The 20550-nt window shown below is 45.5% G+C and overlaps 1 protein-coding gene across 40 annotated transcripts in view; it reads right to left on the bottom strand.

Moving 5' to 3' along the window:
- KYAT3 (kynurenine aminotransferase 3) overlaps nt 1–20550 on the bottom strand; it is a 56251-nt gene that overhangs the window by 18486 nt on the left and 17215 nt on the right. For 37 of the 40 annotated variants that reach the window (XR_014844860.1, XR_014844859.1, XR_014844858.1 and 34 more), the window contains 6 exons: nt 16233–16291; nt 15210–15354; nt 12105–12254; nt 6532–6618; nt 5372–5497; nt 5158–5278 (listed from right to left, as the gene is read on the bottom strand). Coding sequence is in view for 34 of the 40 variants with exons in the window: in XM_085024127.1 (XP_084880253.1) it covers nt 5158–5278; nt 5372–5497; nt 6532–6618; nt 12105–12254; nt 15210–15354; nt 16233–16291 (688 nt within the window). In the remaining 6 variants the exon portion in view is untranslated. Of the gene's footprint in view, nt 1–1197; nt 5279–5371; nt 5498–6531; nt 6619–12104; nt 12255–15209; nt 15355–16232; nt 16292–20550 lie in introns of all 40 variants that reach the window. The other 3 variants (XR_014844861.1, XR_014844863.1, XR_014844862.1) reach the window with 2 other exon arrangements.

The following is a 20550-nucleotide window of genomic DNA, read 5'->3' as shown; positions in this document are numbered from 1 at the left end:
TGAAGGTATAAAATGCAAGAACTTGGAGTTCCCTTGTGGCCCAGTGGGTTAAGGACCTGGGGTTGTCACTGTAGTGGCTCAGGTCCCTGTTCTGGCACCGGACTGGTCTTTGGCCCGGAAGCTTACAGATGAGGGCACTGCCAAAAAACCCAAAACAACAAAAAAAGCAAGAGCTTGTAAATTCTGCTGGGCATCAGAAAATTAATCCTCTGTTAATCTGAGAATGCCACCCACACAGTGCTTTCTGCATATTCCTCAAGCGATTTAGTTGTGAAAGTCATCACTCGCAATCCTACAGTTCCTCGCTTGTTGTTTTAAGTGGTACAGTACATGTTCTTGATTGTTCTGCATGTTGGGATGCATGAAGGGAAAAGAAATACCCATTTCTGTGGGGTGTGTGTGTGGGGTCTAAGCTACCATCTTCTTGAAGTAAACTTCCCAAGAGAGAGCGAAGTGCCTACTAAAATGTAAGGCAGCTAAAGAAAGTTCCACAATGAATGTGTATGCATTTTCAGTCTGCCATGAAATACCTGCCAACATCTGTAAAGGAAGGAAGATTGAATGAATCAGAAAAGTTATCATTCTATTCTCCATGGAGTGCAAGAAAACCCAAAGAGACAAATGAAGAAAATATTTCAAGGGTTCAAGCAAAGAAGGACGATTCTAGCAACTGACGTAAATAATTATAACCTTTCGAATTTTAAGACCTTTCTAGTCCTCCAAAATATTCCAAAGGATGCAACACACACGCCACTTTCGCATCTGACCAAAGAAAATGTAAACTGTGCATAAGGCACTTCTTTCAAGTGACAATATGTGTCCCAATCGGGAAACCCTATTAATAAGAACAGTATTTAGAAACAATTCTTTAAGGAGTTCCTGTTGTGGTGCAGCGGAAACAAATCCGACTAGGAACCATGAAGTTGCAGGTTCGATCCCTGGCCTCCCTCAGTGGGTTAAGGATCTGGCGTTGTCATGAGCTGTGGTGTAGGTTGCAAACGTGGCTCGGATCTGGTGTTGGCTATGGCTGTGGTGTAGGCTGGCAGCTGTAGCTCCGATTGGACCCCTAGCCTGGGAACCTCCATATGCTGTGGGTGTGGCCCTAAAAAGACAAAAGACAAAAAAAAAAAAAAAAAAAAAAAAAATTATTTTAAAATAAGAATTACCCAAACTAACACAATCCCAGCATGTTTTCACAGTAAGTTACATGTGAAGGAAATAAAAACTATACACACATCAAATGTAGATTTCACTCACAAAATATCAAATCTAATTATGGTATTTAAAAGGAGAGCTAAATATGTTTTTGATGGTTACTTTGCATATTAACGTAGATGTCTTTTTTCCAAGGAGTAAGCTGATCAGCTAAATAATTTACAAGGAATTTTGTACTAAATATCAATGGACTAGTATATAAATATCAATGTACTAGTATATAATCTTTTCTAGAAGAGAGGCTTCCTTCGTTGATTGAAATGTCAATTTACTGAAACCTGGAAAGGTCATCTGAATAAAATCTGATCCAATAAGAACAAGTTCTACTATTTCAACAAAAAGGGTCCTAAGTCATTTAGAAGCATCTGGATGTTCATGCCCCCTCCTTTTCAGAGATTTGGGGAGCTCGGAAGTTAATGTGAACAAACAGGCAGAGGAGACGACCATAGCACTGCAGGTGGGCAAACCACAGGGAAAAATCTTGGCAGGTCTGACGGTTTGAAACAACAACAACATCATCCAGTAACCAGTATTAGTAAGTGTAGCTTGCTGTTGTACCTGAAAGGCAACTGATCTTCACACTACTTTATGACCCATGATCCTTAAATCCGACACGGCAGCTCAAACGGTTACTCACAGGTGACTTCGGCTTTGGTAGAAGCCAGATAAAGATCAGAAACATGAAGAGTGAAAACTGAACCAGGGAAAACTCCCCCTGTGACAACACGAAGATGATGCTAACTTCATGATGCCTGGCTAGCAAGCCTTATTGTATCATATTAAAGAGCCACTATTGCACTTTGCAAATGGATAGGATAGCCATTTAGCATCTTTCATGTAACAAAGGCCACTGGATTCGGTAGGATAAGTTTTGCACTCTCTAATGAAAGAGCAAGCTCATTTTTTGCTTTATCAGTTGTCATAATAAGTAAAAATCTGAGTTAAAAATATGTCTTGATATCTTTAGTAAATAACATCATCATTTACACTTTTACCATGAAGGGCGTATAATGTAAGGTTTTAAACAATACATTTCACGATCATTTAAAAAAATCTTTTGGAAAGAAGATTGCTAAACTAAGTTAACTAAAATTTTAAAGCTTTGAGTCAGTATTGCATAGACATGAACATTTGTAAAAGTATATTAATTCATTCGACAGATGCCTCTTCCTCTTTTGCTTAATCTAAGAACATTACCAAAAAATGCAATTGTCCATGTTGGTCTGATTTTCGACCAGATGAAACAGAGGTCATTGACCAGACAGACGTGGATGCAATTTTGACGAATAACAAAAGCCTGCTGGGCCAAGGCCCCACAGCGTGCACACCTCTGGCCCTGCTCTCTGTTCGCACATTCTCCCGTAGAAGACTCGTTCTCGTCCAGGGGGTCTGCTAGCAACACAATTTTGATGACTGCCAAAAATATCTCTGCACCCAATCTGACCCTGATCATCAGGCCTATAATTCCACTTGTCTCTAGACATCTCTGTGTGTCCGAGACACTGACACTTAGCATGACCACAGCATGAGGAGCGGGAAGTTCCTTTGCTCGACTCCTCCCTGCAGACCTGTTCCTCCTCCTACATCTCCGGCCTGCTTAGGAGCCTCGCCACTGCTGAGTGGTCCAGGCTTGAGATCTCAGAATCATAGCTGCTTGCCTTCCCACCTCCAAATGCTAGATTCTGTGCCCATAGGCCTCTATTTCAAAATAGGCCCCACGTAGCACGTCCACCGCCAGGGCATGTGACATAAGATCCTCTCCTGTAGCTGGTTCTTAGCTTTATAACACAAATCCAGCTGGGAGCCAATTCCCTTGCCTTGTCACGTCTTGTCACGACCCGTTGCAGTCATTCTCACAGTATGCTTGCTGGCACTTGATGATCAAAGTAGCAAATAAAGGTTTTTGGAGGTCCCTGTGGCTGAGAGAGTTGAGGATCTGGCATTGTCACGGCTGCAGCTTGGGTGGCTCCTGTAGCATGGGTTTGATTCCTGGCCCAGGAACTTCTGCATGCTAAGGCATGACCAAAAGAGGAGGGGGAAAAAAAAAAAAAAAAAAAAAGAACCTATAGAGCTTTTTAATAGAACTCAAAAAAAATTTTAAGTTTTCCACAAAATTTTCTTAAGCCACAAAGTTTTCTTAGGCACTTAAGGTAAGTGCTATCACTTACCTGATAGTGAATGCTACCAATACTGAAACAAATTAGCATTCAGAAATAAACACTAATAGGAGTTCCGTCGTGGCTCAGCGGTTAATGAATCCGACTAAGATCATGAGGACACAGGTTCGATCCCTGGCCTCGCTCAGGATCTGGCGTTGCCGTGAGCTGTGGTGTAGGTCACAGACGCAGCTCCGATCTGGCGTTGCTGTGGCTCTGGTGTGGGCGGGCAGCTGTAGCTCCGATTGGACCCCTAGCCTGGGAACCTGCATATGCTGTGGGTGTGGTTCTAAAAGGCAAAAAACAAAAACAAAAACAAACAACCCCCCAAAAAAACATTAACAGCAAAAATCAGAAAAATTCAGATGGGCTTATCTCAGTAGCAAGCCCTTTGTTACCGGCAAACACAGGCAGAATTGTGATTTTTATACTGACTTCTAATCACTGAGCTTCTGTGGAGGAAGCGGCCTCTGGTTTCCCGAGGAAACGCAGTATGTCACTATTTCATGATGGCAACACTGTGACTTCAAGATGTTCCACCTCTAAAGTAAGTCTCGGCACCACCGACCCCTCGGTGAAGTTTAGACTTTATATTCTTGGAGACAGAGTCCTTCAGAAACACCCTACTTTTCCCCTCTCCTCTGTGCCAGTCACGACACCCCCTTATAAACTTCCGGATCTTCCCCGCCGCCGCGCCTCCGTATGCAGCAGTTTCCTGATGGGAATTTTCTCTCTGCTTCTCTTCCTGACTAGCTCCGTCTTTGGCCACTTCTACCGCCGATCACCTCAAGCAGGTGCTTTGTCCGCTATGTCTCTACATCAGCGTGTCACGTACTGCAGGGGTAATTACGGTACGGGCGACAACGACGTCCGTGTAAGTGCACTAATTTAAAACGGCTTAGTTTCTGCTGGTGATTTTAGTTACGCTTCCCTCATCCTTTCCAGACGTCCTGTCTTTCATTCAACAGTTAGTTTTGGATTGTATAACAAACACCAGACCTAGTTCTGGGAATTGAAGATTCAGATGAGACCAAAACATAAAAAAATCCCTACCTTCTTGAAGGTTAGAAGTAAAACGTCTAGATGCTGACATTTGTTCTAGAGGAATGAACAAACTAGAACAGAAAGGGACAGAGCAGATGCAGGAAGGAGAGGTGTAACCACCTTCAGTGTCATGAAACCTGACGTCTGAATAACGACCTGGGGACGTGAGAGATGGAGCCGTGGGGATATCGGGGGAGGGGGTCTCCAGGCACAGGAGAGCCAAGGGCAAAGACCCCGAGCTGCAGCCCAATTTATAACCTTATTGATGATGTCAGTTTGGATTAACCCACCGGACAGGTGGCATTGGTGAGACGGCCTCATAGTAATGGCGAAGTCCCAGGAGAGGGCCACCCAGCAGCACCCTACGGCTACTGCAATTTTTTCCTGCTGACTTAGAGCTGTGGCAACTTGCTCAGCAGTGACAGACCAGTTCGGGAACAAGTGAGCTCCCTGTGTCCTACGTGCCAAGTACCAGCTGGATTCTTGATAAAAAGCTAAGGATCCAGGCAAAAGTGCTATGTCTCTAGTCGCCCAACTTCAGAGTGAGACTCGCAATCGCTCCCCCTAAGTTTGTGCTGTTTGCTCTTCAATCTGTTCATTACTTCCCTCAAGTGCCACGCCTTCAAATCCCACTTGTACGTGCTCACAAAGACATCCGCCTGTTACGGAGACCATTTTAAAGCTGCTCCGGGTCCCTCCCAACCAGACACATTGACCTTTGCGACTCTGCAGTAACTGGTACCTATTTTAAAGTGCTTCTTCCCGGTGTACACGATCCATTCATAGACCTCATCACTGATGCAGAGCGTGTCATGTTTGATGCAGAGGTCAGCGATTACCTGGAGTTCCTCCCTGGTGAACACCTGCACGTGGCAAAGGAAACAGAGCAGAGCCGATTATTCCACCGGCGAGAAAATAAGGGATCAGAAGACTGTATACAGAGATCAAAGACTCACCTTGCCAAGAGGGTTATGAGGCGTATTCAGTATTATAGCTTTGGTTTTGGAATTAAATTTGCTCGCCAGTTCTTGAGGATCTAACGTCCAGTCAGAACTGCACCATCTTTTCCCATCGACAGGTTTCTAAGCATGAAGAATGAAAACGCAATTTAATTCAGTTAGTTCATGTTTTCTGTCTTACAGATAATAACCTGCTAAGGAAAAAAAGTAGAGAGAAGCATCTGAAGAGATGACTAACAAAGAAAAGAAACAGAAATAACCAAGCTTTATTTCTGTCTCCAGACACAACGGGGAGTTCCTGTTGCGGCTCAGTGGTAATGAGTCCAACTAGCATCCATGAGGACATAGGTTCGACCTCCGACCTCACGCAGCAGGTAAAGGATCCAGCGTTGCTATAAATTGCAGCATAGCTCGCGGATGCAGCTCGGATCCGGCATTGCTGTGGCAGTGGTATAGGCTGGCAGCTGCAGCTCCCATTCAACCCCTAGCCCAGGAACTTCCATATGCCACAGGCGCGGCCCTAAGAAAAAAAAGAACCCAACAGGCCCGGATGGAGTCCTGCGTTCACACCTGTTAAGTGGAACACACTCTCTGGAAGCATTAACTGCTGTGAAGGTGCCTATGTGCCTTCAAAGGAGCCAGCTGAGAATGGTCACCGCGCCTGATACCATAAGGCTAGCAGAAGATTCTATGACTACATGAAGGTATTACTTAGTTTGATACGATTTTTTAAAAGACAAAGCTACTATGCTTTATAGTACCCCTAAAGACAAAAGCAGAATAAAAATATTACTTCATTCAGAATCCCACACTCATTTGTGGAGCACCCAGCACACACCTTGTGGTGTCAAGTCACTGGGGATCAGTGCTACACAAGTGAGTCAGAAACGGCCTCTGCCTTGGTGGTGCTCAGTCAGGGGGGAGAAACCACATCATCACAAAGATAACACTACATATGATGCAGATGCCGATATAACAGATGCACGGCAAAAGCACGATACAGCAGTAACTGCTCCCCCTCAAAGCTGTTACCTTCAGCCGCGGAGAGAGAAACGGTAAATCCCCAAATGTAATCAAAGTAGAAACTTTATTGGCAATAAAGTAATTGGTATTTTCAGCACTTGTTGAGTCACAGTGAATCACAGAGGCAGACTCACCGATCGCAGGGGAACAAAAACGGGCGTTCCTCCGGCCATGCTCACCATGGGCCCGTAGCAGTCATAGAAAGGCACCATCACTATGACCTGGGGTGAAAGCACATGGGGACACAGCACATCGGTCATTAATCCGCTGAGCAAACGACATGAGAGACGCTGCACTGCACGCTGACGTGCGGCAGGGAGCAAGCAGCCTCTGGCTTCCCACATCTGCGTGGAAAAGACCTGGGCGAGAAGCCTGTCGGGAGCCGTAACCGGAGCCGTTGACCTCTTCGGGAGACCTGTGGACAGGCCTGCACGGGGGGCCCTTGACATTACATGCCAAGGTTTCTATATGCACAGGCAGATTTTTCTGGGGCAAGGGGTCACAGCTCTCATCAGAGTCCCAAAGGGATGTTCCAGCCAAAAACACTGAGTTTCTTTAAATTGCAAATGAGAAAATAAACGATCAGTGGCAGAGACAGCCCTCCTGCTGTTAAGGAGGATGACCTAAGCCTCAGGCGGGAGGAAAGCCGGTTCTCTTTTTTCAGGCACACCAAACGGGGTGCAGCAGGGAGACAGGGTGCTACTGCCACTGTCTGAGAGCACAACTTCCCTCCAGGTGGCCGTTTCTGGATTCTGAGAATCCCTGGCCCTGTGAGGTACACTCCTGGGCCGCTGCCCCACAGGCTCTCTCTCCATCACCCATGGCCTGGCTTTCAGGTCAGGGCCCAGGCTACCCAGTCAGCCAGTACCCCTTCTGCAATATGCCAGCCTGGACCCAGCATTTCGACTTCCTGCTTTTCTATAAGGAGAGTTTGAAAACATGATTTTAAAAATTTTTTTTGTCTTTTATCTTTTCAGGGTTGCACCTGCAGCACATGGTCTACACCACAGCCACAGCAACTTGGGATCTGAGCCACGTCTGCGACCTACACTGCAGCTCAAGGCAATGCTGGATCCTTAACCTACTGAGCAAGGCCAGGGATCAAACCCACGTCCTCATGGATACTAGTTGGATTTGTTTCCACTGTGCCACAAAGGGAACTCCTGAAAACATAATTTATATTCATTGCACACACTCAGTTTTTCTACCTTTTTTAAACTTAGCTATATTTCACCAAAATTTAATATTATTATAGTTTTAATATTTGTTATTTTAATGGCTACTTGAGAGTCAACTGAACTCCAGGATAATTTTGTGACAGTTTGCTTCCATCAATAACGATGCTGTGTTCATTTGCGACTCTGTGTAGTTTCTCCATTTTTAAATCATTTGCTGAATGCATTCACTTGGTGACGATGGCTAGACTAAAGGGTACAAACATCATAGTCGAATTGCTTTTGAAAAATCGGACAACAGTTTATAATCATAGAAACCTAAACTGCCTCATTGAACTTTGTGTTGGTTCAATTCACAGTACCTAATCAGCATCCCAAATTGGCACTTTTTGCTGTTTGTATTTCCTGTTCAAGGCCTTTCTCACTGGAGTCATAGGAGGCCCTTCCATTCCAGAGCCCCTCTGCTTGTCCCAGGCGCTCCGGCCACACTGAGTAGTGACTCCACGATGGGCCTCCTTGGGTGCTGGTTAGTGTGGAGGACAAGAAACGAGCAGGAACGGCTGGCCCTCTGCCTCTGGTGCTGAATGAAACTGTGCAGTTCGCAGGGACTCGTGCGACAGCTCTGTTGCTCCGGTGAGAAGGGCCCCTGGCAAGAAGTGAGACCTCAGGGAAGGGAGATCAACCGGGAAGCAGCGAGGTGGAGCTGAAGGATGCACTTGGCACTCTCCCTCGTCCGTTCTTTATTTTCACAATGGAAGTCATTCCCTCGCTTTGTGAAGAGTATTTACTGAGCACTCCCTATTGTAGTGCTGGCTCTGGAGCAATAAGCTAGTTCGCCTGGAACTGACATGCCACAGAGAGCCTTAAATAAGGAAACGAGGAAGGAAATCAGATAACTTCAGACATGAATAAATGCTTTAAGGAAAACAGTAGGTCACTGTGATGGAAAGTGACACGTGTGGTTTCAAAATATTAGACACGATGATGAGGGAAGAGGGAACAGAGGGAGCAGGGGGCGGGGCCTCAGGACACACCTGCCGAGGGCAGAGGAGGAGGAGGCCAGGCGGGAGTGAGACACCACCGTCTGAGACCAAAGTTCCAACTGTTACAGGATCAGAGGAGAGGACGTAAAGGCAGGGGTGACTGCCCTGCTTCCTCAGCAGCGCACTGTCTGGCGCAGGAGAAGGGACGCAGACGCAAAGGGATAATGCAACACAAAGTAACAGAGGGCTCTGTTATAAAGGAGGCAACAACAACAAAAAAATCGGTTTCTGTCATGGCTCAGTGGTTAATGAATCCGACTAGGAACCATGAGGTTTCGGGTTCGATCCCTGGCCTTGCTTGGTGGGTTAAGGATCCGGCGTTGCTGGGAGCTGTGGTGTAGGTCGCAGATGCAGCTAGGATCTGGTGTTGCTGTGGCTGTGGTGTAGGCCGGCGGCTACAGCTCTGATTAGACCTCTGGGCTGGGAACCTCCATATGCCGTGGGTGCAATCCTAAAAAAGACAAAAAGATGAAAAATAAAAAATAAACAATAAAAAATAAAGGAGGTACAGCTAACCTGCAGACAGAGTTCAAAGACAGGAATTAACCATACAGATGCACTCTGCAGACCTGCCTTGAGCGAAGCCTCCCTGGAACCTTCCAGACCTGTATTAGCAGAGCTGATCACGTGCTCCTCTTGTCACCATGGTAACTTACCACTGCCCATGGCACTGCCACCTCTGCATTTGCGCCCAGGTCTATCTCGTCTGCTAGACAGAGAACCCTTTATGCATAGAAAGCGCCTTTCAAGCTCTCTCTCCCACAGTGCCCAGCACAGTCTCAGTAACTTCGGACTAAAGGAGAGGGGCGAGGAAATATGCAGCGGGGACCTGGAAGGATAACGGGGAGGCAGGGGCAGAGCTGACCGGGGTCAGTGCCAAAGTGGGCCTCACATCGCACCGCTAAATACAAGAAGTCACAGGCCTCTTTTCATACATGCCTCACGTGGTGCTGCTAACAATACAAGGCACAAAACGACAGTGACCCAATACGTGTTGATTGAGGTCCGATTAAAGGTCATCTAAGCAGTGAAAGCTAAGACTCACTTTGCTGCTTCATTGCTAGTCCCTTTTACATGTCCTTATCTGAACAGGCTGTAAAGCTCAGTAACACAAAAACAAATAACCCAATCAAAAATGGGCCTAAAAGGAGTTATCTTGTGGCTTAGCAGGTTAAGGATTTGATGTTGTCATTGCAGCACCTTGGGTAACTGCTGTGGCATGGATTTGAGTCCAAGCCTAGGAGTCTACCTATGATGTAGGTGTGGCCAAAAAGAAAAAAGAAAAGCACAGCAAAAAATTGGCAGAAGAGCTGAATAGACATTTCTCTGAAGAAGACAATCAGACGGCTGATAGGAGCAAGAAAAGATTCTTGATATCACCAGTGATTAGAGATGAGCTGTCCCCTCACACCAGTCAGGATGCCTAACATCAAAAAGTCCATCAAAACTGCGGGAGAAGGTGTGGAGAAAAGGGAACCCTCCTTCACTGTTGGTGGGAATGTAAACCGGTGCAGCCACTGTGGGGAACAGCGTGCAGGGGCCTTATAAAACTAAAGACAGAGCTGCCACATGATCCGGCAGTCCCACTCCTGGGCATCTACCCAGACAAAACCATACTTTGAAAAGGTATATGCATGCCTATGTTTACAGCAGATCCCCCTCCAAAGCCAAGACATGGGAACAACCAAATGTCCATCAACAGGTGAATAAAGACAATGTGATGTACACACACACACACACACACACGAAAACTACTCAGTCATAAACAATGAAATAACACCATTTGCAACTACATAGATAGACCTAGAGATTATCATACTAAGTGAAGTTAAAAAGAGAAACACAAATACCATATGATATCACCTACACATGGACTCTAAAATATCACTTGATAAAATATCACTTGATACAGCAGATATTGGCACAATATTGTAAATCAAATATACTTTAGAGGAGTTCCTGTTGTGGTGCAGTGGTTAACGAATCCGTCTAGGAACCATGAGGTTGCGGGTTCGATCCCTGGCCTTGCTCATTGGGTTAAGGATCTGGCATTGCTGTGAGCTGTGCTGTAGGTTGCAGAAGCGGCTCAGGTCCTGTGTTGCTGTGGCTGTGGTGTAGGCCAGCAGCTACAGCTCCGATTAGACCCCTAGCCTGGGAACCTCCATATGCCGCAGGAAGCGGCCCTAGAAAAAGGCCAAAAAAAAAAAAATATATATATATATATATATATATATATGTGTGTGTGTGTGTGTATATATATATACTTTAAAAATTAAAAAAATAAAATATGTGATTAATAATACTCTTCAATACAAATTAGAAATAAAAAATAAAATAAAATAGGACTCAAACCAACGTACCTATGAAACAGACACAGGCTCAGAGACATAGAGAACAGACGTGGGGTGGCCAAAGGGAAGTGGGGGAGGGAGTGGCGAGGGGAGGCTGAATGGGGAGTTTGGGACCAGTGGATGCAAACTATTACACACGGAATGGATAAACAAGAAGGTCCTATTGCAGAGCATGAGCAATTATGCTCAATATGCCGTATGAAACCATCAGGGAAAACAGAGGGGCTGGACGTGTGCACCCGACAGCTCCTGTTTTGGAACAACAGACACAGGATAATTGGGATGGAAACCAACAGCATTCGGACGAGATTTCAGGTATTTGTGCAAGTGACCTCCTAAAAATAAATAAATAGGCAGTAAAAATAAGAATAAATGACAGGCAACACAATGAAGGGCTCTCATAGACAAAACAATAAGTAAAAGGAGCCAGACTCAAGAGAACATATGGTATGACTCTATCACACCAAGTTAAGGCGCTGGCAAAATGAACTATGCTGATAAAACGCAGAAGAATGATTGCCTCTGGGAGAATATGGGCTAGGGAGGGGAAGGGAGGCCTCTGGGGTGCTGTGGTGTACCACGTCTTCATCAGGTTTGTGTGACGTGGAGAGATACATACACATATCCATGTAAACACTCACTGAATTGTGCTTAACATCTGTGAACTTGATGGCATACGCGTTATAATCCAAAAATAATAAAAAAAAATAAAAGTGTAAAATCAGTAAAAGCATGGAGTTCCCCGGTAGCTCAGTGGGTTAAGGACCTGGCATTGTCAGTGCTGTGGCACAGGTTGTTTCCGTGGTGTGGGTTCAATCCCTGGCCTGGGAACTTCCATATGCTGCAGGCACAGCCAATAGTATTTTTAAAATATATTTTATTTTAAAAATAACAGAAAAGATAAAATAATAAAATAAAATAAAAACGTAAAAGCAGGAGTTCCCTTGTGGTGCAGCAGGTTAAGAATCGGGCACTATTGCTGCAGCAGCTTGGGTTGCTGCTGTGGTGAGGGTTTGCTCCCTGGCCTGGAAACTTCTACCTGCTGGGGACGTGGCCAAAAAGGGGAAAAAAAAGTGAGTAAAAGCAGGACAAATGACAGTGATTAACAGAGGCCGCATGATAATGTTAACATACTTACTTCGTCTCCCTCCTCGATGAATCCTTGAATGGCATTAAAAAGGGATCCATACGCTCCCACTGTCACAACGATTTCTTCAGTGGGATTGATCTGCTTTTGATAAAACTTTCCATACAGGCAGGACAGAGCTTTCACAAGTGATAGATGACCCTGTTGAGCAAAAAGGAGGAAAAAACCTTGAATTTGATTACGAGACCTCTTTCTCTAAGGCAGTTTGACTCTAAGATATACGAATGTTTAACACCTGGGGTTTATCCAATTTGTATTTTTAAATGGCAATGAATTAAAAAATTTTCTTCCCCTTCTTTCAGAGCGTTCCTGCATGAGTGGTCATAAAGACTTGCTCATGATGAAAAACTTCCTATTAAATGTTGATTTGCGAATACAAAATTTCAAGTGATTAGTTTTGAATAAAAGTTAACTTCAAGGAGTTCCTTTTGTGGTTCAGCAGTTAATGAACCTGACTAGGCTCCATGAGGATGTGGGTTCAGCCCCTGGCCTCGCTCGGTGGGTTGGGGATCCGGGGTTGCCGTGAGCTGTGGTGTTGGTCACAGATGCAGTTTGGATCCCTTGTTGCTGTGGCTGTGGTGTAGACTGGCAGCCATAGCTCCAATTTGACCCCTAGGCTGGGAAACTTCATATGCCTTGGGTGTGGCTCTAAAAAGCAAAAACAAAAAAAACAAAAAAAAACTTCAATATCAAATATATTTTTGATAGTATGTGTTTTTGGTTGTAATTAATACAGATTTACCTACTTTATTTTTGGCAACAATTGAATTATATTGTAGAGTTGGATTTTTTTTCCCAGTTAAAACAACCAAACGTCCTGCATTAACTGTATATCCTCTCAATCTGTTTTCCGCGTTGCTGGAGAGAAAGTCATGCCAACGCGTGGACTGCGGAGAGAGGGCAAATTCCCCAAAGAAACGCACCCGAGTGCTGACGCCGAGTGCAGGCCGAGGTGCGGCGGGTGCGGCACGTCGCTGACAGGTCGGCGAGGGCGGCAGTTCTGCAGGAGAGCGCCGCGCCCGGAGATCCCAGGGGGCGAAGGCCCGAGCACAGGGGCGCGTGGGGAGTGGGGGAACCCCTGCTTGGCTTTTCCTCCATTTTCTCTTTCTTTCCCTTCCGTTTTTTCTTCTTGTCTATTTGGCATTAAAGTCAATCTTTCTTTTTCCTTTGTTGCCCAGCATCTACTTCCTCCTTCTGTTTTTGGGGACCTCCCTGATCTTTGGTCACCTGCAAACACGTGTCTGAGGGCAGGTCGTGGGCTTTTGTCAGGAAGGCCCCTGGGTGCTGGCGAGGTGCCCTGGCTCAGGACGCAGCAGCAGAGGAGGCTGCTTGCTTATACCCCAGGCTTGTGGGCTAAGGAAGTCTCTGATTCCAAGATATCTACCTAGGTTTGTATATAGAAAGGGAGGAGCTCCCCGTGTGGCTCAGCAGGTTAGGGACCTGATATTGTTTCCGCGAAGACGCAGGTTCGATCCCTGGCCTTGCTCAGTGGGTTAAGGATCTGGTGTTCCTGTGAGCTGTGGTGTAGGTCACAGATGTGGCTCAGATCCCACGTTGCTGTGGCTGTGGTGTAGGCCAGTAGCTGCAGCTACAATTTGACCCCCAGCCTGGGAACCTCCATATGCCACAGGTGCTGCCGTAAAAAGAAAAAAAAGAAAAGGTAAGAAAGGGAGGGATTTTTTTTTTTTTGGGTCAAAGATGCATTTATTTGTCAAATTTTTATGTCTTTCGGAACACTGGCTCTTATGTCTCAGACCCTCATCCAGTTAAACATCAATAAAATGAAGCCCAAGCACATTTTTCCTATTTTTAAAATGGGAGATATTATAATATTAGAGAAACTGGTTATAATAATAAAAAAGTGATCAAACACAGCCAGTAAAGTAAAAAGTAACAGCAAGAGTTTAAAAAGATACTTAAATTTAAGATAAAAAAAAATACATGAATTGTGGAAAGAGCAAGAAAAAGTTGTTACACTTTCCAGAAATCCAGAATTCCCTTTGAATTTCATTTTAATACCACGTCGAATGAATTCTAGCAAAAGTCGATGAGAAAGCACTGAATCCATCCTTAATCACTCATGGTTCATAGAGGGAGTAAAACTAGGCAAAGATACGTACAGAACAATGATCTCTCCTCAAAATCTGTTACTTCCGGTCCCCCACAGGTGACCAACGTCCACAGCCTGGCGACAGGGTGGCACGTTCCCAGAGGGCTATCAATACAGAGACACCCCCGCGTGCACGCACTCACGGTCGGTCACAGACTGGGAAGGCCACAGACGGTGCGTGTGGAGGTCTTCTGCTGAAGCTCCTGTACAAAAGCAGGGGCGGCTGGATGTGGCCCTGGGACCACACTTCCCAACCTCTGCCGTGGATCAGTTTAGGGAAAGCGGACACCTTAACCTTACTTGGCCTTCCCGTCCGCCACCATCACACATCACTCCGCTTACCTAGGTATTGCTCAATTTCTCTGAGCAACGTTTCACAGTTCTCACTGTGCTGCTCTTATGTATATTTAAGAAAAAATCCGATTTAAATTTCATGTGATTGGATCCTATTGTAAACGGCATTTTAAAAAATTTAACTTTTCGACTGTTCATTTCTAGTACTCAGAAATACAATTGAATTTTGTGTAGTGGTTTTGTGTCCTGAAACTTATTCAATTCACTTAGTGTGTTGTGGGAAGGTTTTTTGGTTGGTTGTTGGTTTTTTTTGGTAGAATCTCGGAAATCTCCTGATGTCGGAGGCCTTTTGCCACCGGAGGATGGAGGTTGGGCTGAGTCAGAGAGTGAGAGTGGGGAGCAGGGGACACGAGTTGAGAGGCCAGGGCCGCCTGAGTGCGCCAGGGAGAGAAGGCGTGTCTCTAGGGAACCTTCTTCTCTGCTGCCCGAGGACCCCACCCTGGGACAGCAGCGAAGGCCAGGCCGGGCCAGGGCCAGCTCGTCCTAGGGGATAAGGGCAGGGTGGGGTGTTTCTGGCTATCAGGTAGGCACAGGGGGTTCCAGAGAGCCAAGGGCACAGAGGTGGTGGAAGAACATTCACACACAATCCGATAAAAACCCCAGCCCCCGGGCCGCGGTCCCCGCGTACTTACAAAGCCCCGTGTGTACTGATTCATACTGTCAACGGCTGCGATCTTCGACAGCTTCTCCTTGACGTACTCAGGGGGGGAAATGTCTGGGAGGCCTTGGCCAAGATTGACAACGGTGGGGTCTGCAGCCAACTGGGTGAATTCGACCCTGAGACAAAAAATGCTAATGTTAGTAAGAACGACAATTACAAAGTTAGTTTTTTAATACCTAGCTCCTAAAACTGAAAAATAAAATTTACTTCTATAGATCCAAAAAAAAAAAAAATCAGTGTGATCCCAATAAAGAATTCTACTGTTGACAAAGTGACGTTTCCTAGAAAAATGATGGGTGAGTTGATGAACTTAATGTTTCTGACAAATCTCAGCTCCACGATACCCCTATTGTAATCACATATATTTTTTTCCCAACCATCTGCTAAGTTCTCTAATCAACCATTAGAGAGTGGAGCTAATGGGAAAAGTTCATGGAGTAGAAGGTAAGTTTCACGAGCATCCATCCAAACAATGGTTTTCTCTGCCCATTTCCAGCGCCCAGCACAGGGCCTGGCACACCTGCTGAATAAACAAATCAGTGCATTCCCATTGAACGGATGAATTAAAACAACTGGCTTTGGGAGTTTCCGTCGTGGCACAGTGGAAACGAATCCGACTAGGAACCATGAAGTTGCGGGTTCGATCCCTGGCCTCAATCAGTGGGTGTTGCCATGAGCTGTGGTGTGGGTCACAGGTGCGGCTTGGATCCCTTGTTGCTGTGGCTGTGGTGTAGGCCGGCAGCTACAGCTCTGATTCGACTCATAGCCTGGGAACCTCCATATGCCGCAGGTGTGGCCCTAAAAAGGACAGAAGACAAAAAAAAAAAAAAAAAAAAAAGAACTTCCCTCAGACCCTCGGAGATGGCTGTAATTCTGGGGCTCTGAAACAAATGGCTTTGTTTACAGACTACAGATAAGGCTAAAAATGTCCAACTACGGGTACAAGCATGTGGAGGAAAATGCTCACCCAATTACTACTGCTTAAGGTACTCACCATACATTGCTGTCAAGGCCTTCAATTCGTTTTGCATTTTTGAATTTCGAAGACATTTCCTGAAAGATACAAATATTGAAAACACTTTAAAATTCCTTGAATCAAAACGTGAAAAATCACGAGTAAAAAGAAGAGTACTAGAGATAAATTCTAGACGCCGGTACAAAATTCCGAAGAGGAATTCATCTTTCACCTACTGTTTCAAGGAGTGTTTTTTCTTATGAACCTTAGAGCTTCATCTTCTCACATAAGAACAAAAATACCAGCATAGTCTAAAAAATACATCAACTTAAAGGCCTGAAATGTACTCAAGAGACCAATGGTGATACTAAAAAAAGTCAGTTTAAGAAAACATCTCTGGCAGTTCCCACTGTGGCACAATGAGATCAGCTGAGACTCTGGGGCACTGGGACACTTCGATCCCTGGCCCAGGGGAGTGGGTTGAAGGATCTGTGTTACCGCAGCTGCAGCCTAGGTCACAGCCATGGGTGGGATCTGATCCCTGGCCAGGGAACTGCATATGCCGCAGGGAGGCCAAAAAAGAAAAAAAAAAGAATTGTGTTTAGAGTTCCCTGGTGGCTCAGTGGGATAAAAGTCCGGCGCTGTCACTGCTGTGGCTCTGATCACTGCGGGGGTGTGGGTTCAGGGACTCTGATCCAGGAACTTTCCCATGCTGTGGGTGCAGCCCAAAACAAACACCAAAAAACCTCAGGCACCTACGGACAATTAACCTCTGACAGAGGGGGTGAGAGTATACAGTGGAGAAAAGAAAGTCTCTTCAGTAAGTGAGGCCGGGAAACCCGACAGCTCCAGGCAAAAGAATGGAAATAGAACATTCTTGAACACCATACACAAACGTAAACTCGAAATGGATTAAAGACCTAGATAAGACTCTAAACCTCTTAGAGGAAAACACAGGCAGAACACAACTTCGACTAAATCACAACAGTATCTCTTTGGATCCACTTCCCAGAGTAATGAAAATAAAACCAAAACTAATGAAATGGGACCTAACTTGACTCAAAAGCTTTTGCACAGCAAAGGAAACCAGAACCAAAGAGAAAAAACAACCCACAGGATAGAAGAAGATATCCGCACACAATACGACTAGCAATGGATTCACCTCCAAAATATACAAACAGCTCAGGAAGCTCTAAGAACAAACAACCCAATCAGAAACGTGGTCTGAAGATCTACACAGACCTTTCTCCAAAAATGACACACAGATGATGTCATATGAAAAGATGCTCAACATACTAATTATTAGAGAACTGCAAACCGAAACTACAGGGAGGTATCACCTCGCACTGCTCAGAACGGCCATCATCAAAAAACCCAGAAACAATAAATGCTAGAGGCAGCGTTCAGAAAAGGGAAGCCTCCTACCCTGCTGGCGGGAATGTAAAGTGGCACAGTCACTGCGGAGATTGGTATGGAGGTTCCTTAAAAAAGTGAAAAGAGAACTACCACATGATCCAGTAATCCCAGTCCAGAGCATCTGTCCAGAGAAAACCGTACTTCAAAAAGATAATGCACCCTGCTGTTCTCTGCAGCACTCTTCACAACAGCCAAGACACGGAAGCGGCCCAAGTGCTCATCGCCAGAGGAGTGGGTGAGTACAACGGAATGTCACTCGGCCACCACGCCAAGTGAGGCCAGCCAGAAAGAGAAAGACAAAACCATCTGATACCGCTTATGTGTGGGATTTTAAAAAAGGAGACAAATGAACTTATTTACAAAAGAGAAATGGACTCACAGACACAGAAAACAAACTGATGGTTACCAATGGGGGTGGGGAGAGGGATAAATTAGGAATTTTGGATTAAAATATAACACTTCTACATATAAAACAGATAACTGGAGTTCCCTTGTGGCACGGTGGGTTGAGGACCCGGTGTTGCCACTGCTGTGGCTTGGGTCACTGCTGTGGTGAGGGTTCCGTCCCTGGCTGGGAAACTCCCACATGCTGTGGGTGTGGCTGAGAAAAAAAAAGAATCAGCAAGGACCTACTGTCTAGCACAGGGAACTCCACTCATCATTCTGTAATAACCTACGTGAGAAAAGAGTCTGAAAAAGAATGGATCTGTGTATAGACATAACTGAGTCATTTTGCTGAAACTAATAGAACATTGCAAGTCAGCTATACTCCAGCACAAAATAAACTAATGTAACACCTTAAACGAATATAATCCTGCAAATCAGCTACACTCCAACATAAAACAAAAACTCAAATAAAACCATAATATGAATCATGCTCTGAAGATCACTTTAGGTAAGACGTACCAGCACTTTCACAAGTACGTTCCATATGTGGCATACAGAAGGCGCCAAACCAAATGGTTTAAGAACTACTCCGCAAGGAGTTCCAAATAAGAGGCACAGTTAGCATCACCGAGTCAGTACATACCAGGCACTACTCTAAGCGTCTTAAACAATTAACATTTAATATTTACAGCGACCCCACGTAGTGGCTCCATGATGAGCCACGGTTTGCACCCGAGGAAAGTGAGGTACAGAGAAGAGAAGCCCATGTAACCACGCGCCTGCCCAGGCCCAGGGTCACTGAAGCGGGTGGCGTTTCACCCAGACTCAACCCAGAGCTTGAATCCAGGTAGTCTGACCTAAGAAAACATACTCGGCACTGTTTTCACACACTGTCTGTTACATAACGGGACCTTGTAAAAAAGACACTAGAACCCTGACTCCTAGACATTTGGGTGGGTACACTCAGATCAAGCAAGCTAGGGCTGGGATAAAACAATGCGGAAAGTTAGAATTATGGGAGTTCCCATCGTGGCGCAGTGGCAACGAATCCGATGAGGAACCATAAGGTTGCAGGTTCCATCCTTGGCCTCGCTCAGCAGGTTAAGAATCCGGTGTTGCCCTGAGCTGGGGTGTAGGTTGCAGACGTGGCTCGGATCTGGCGTGGCTGTGGCTATGGTGTAGGCCGGCAGCTGTAGCTCTGATTTGACCCCTAGTCTGGGAACCTCCATATGCCGTGGGCGCGGCCCTAAAAAAAGACAAAAAAAAACAAAAAAAGGAAGTTAGAATTATGGCATGGCGTACAATTTTTCGGTTCTTTAGATTATAAAATTAAGTTTTATTATCTCTCAAAAGCATTGAACTAGCTTCAAGTTCATTGTTAACAAGCTGCTGGAAGAAAAAAAGATTGGCGGCATTTTTTCAAAGATTTTCCTAATAGAATATTAAAGCAATTTTAATTCAATCTGGGAGGAAGATAATGATAACGGTTATTAAATAGACCATTGTTCTCATTCTACTCCCAATAATGGAACCAGGAAAAATACCCTTTTCACTCTCAGATTTTTAATCTTTGAAAGGGCGGTGGACTCTATCAGGCGCACATTCTCCAGAGGCTGAGGCACCTTCCAGAAGAGCGTTACAATCACGTGCCCACGCTCCTCCAGAGATTGCTGTGGGAGAACTAAACACCCCCGGAAAGATCGAGAGAAAAAGACATTTCAACAACTGTCCTGTCCTCTCAAAAAATGTTCAATGTGATTCATTCGGTCTGTGGCTGCACACACAGAGCAGAGATTCACACAGAAAAGTGTGCACAGCTGCCCGCAGATCATCAAGACACAAAGTTCAAAGTTACTCAAAATATTTAGAAAGTTGGGGCCAAAATGTGTTCTCAGCTATAATTTTCTTTAAAATGTGCATCTAGAGCAGCCTCTTCTCTCATTACTCCCCCGCCTCTGCTCCCCGCCCCCCCATTGCAGGCACTGCATAGGCATCACTGGATAGGCATCACTGGATAGGCATCCATTCCACAGTATTGTCTTGCCAGCTTCATAAGAGAGCCTTCCTCTACCAAACGGTCTTGCTGAACCTCTGTCTCTCAGCCCACCTTTCGGTCACCACACTCCCTCATCCCCATGGAGGATTTTTAGACATTTTTTACAATCATGTCTCCCCTGCTCCCCGCCCCCATTAAACATTAATGAAGATGATTTTGTCAGAGTTGAGCTTTGGGTGATCACAAAACGTGATCCAGCGCCAGTTCCTTCCCCTTGGGAGAAGGCCTTTGTGTAGAATGCACGTTCTGGAGTTCCCTGGTGGCACGTGGGTTAAGGATCTAGCATCGTCACGACTGTGACTCCGGTCACTGCTTTGGCTCAGGCTCAGTCCCCGGCCACAAACAGCCTGTATGCCGCAGGTGCAGCCAGCAACAACAGAAAGAATGCGTGGTCTATACTCAGTCCAATCCGGGTCTCCACCACCTCGCTCCCTCACTTCGCGAACTCCTATTTCACCTGCCACCTTTCGTTCTCGAGTTCGACGTTATTTCTGGGGG

This window comes from Sus scrofa, chromosome 4 (genome assembly GCF_054392235.1).
Source record: "Sus scrofa isolate SSC_HxYL_T2T_F1_AM1 chromosome 4, Sscrofa_HxYL_maternal_Yorkshire_Landrace_v2.0, whole genome shotgun sequence".
Classification (NCBI taxonomy): Eukaryota; Metazoa; Chordata; class Mammalia; order Artiodactyla; family Suidae; genus Sus; species Sus scrofa.
This window is presented reverse-complemented; position numbering and strand designations above follow the sequence as displayed.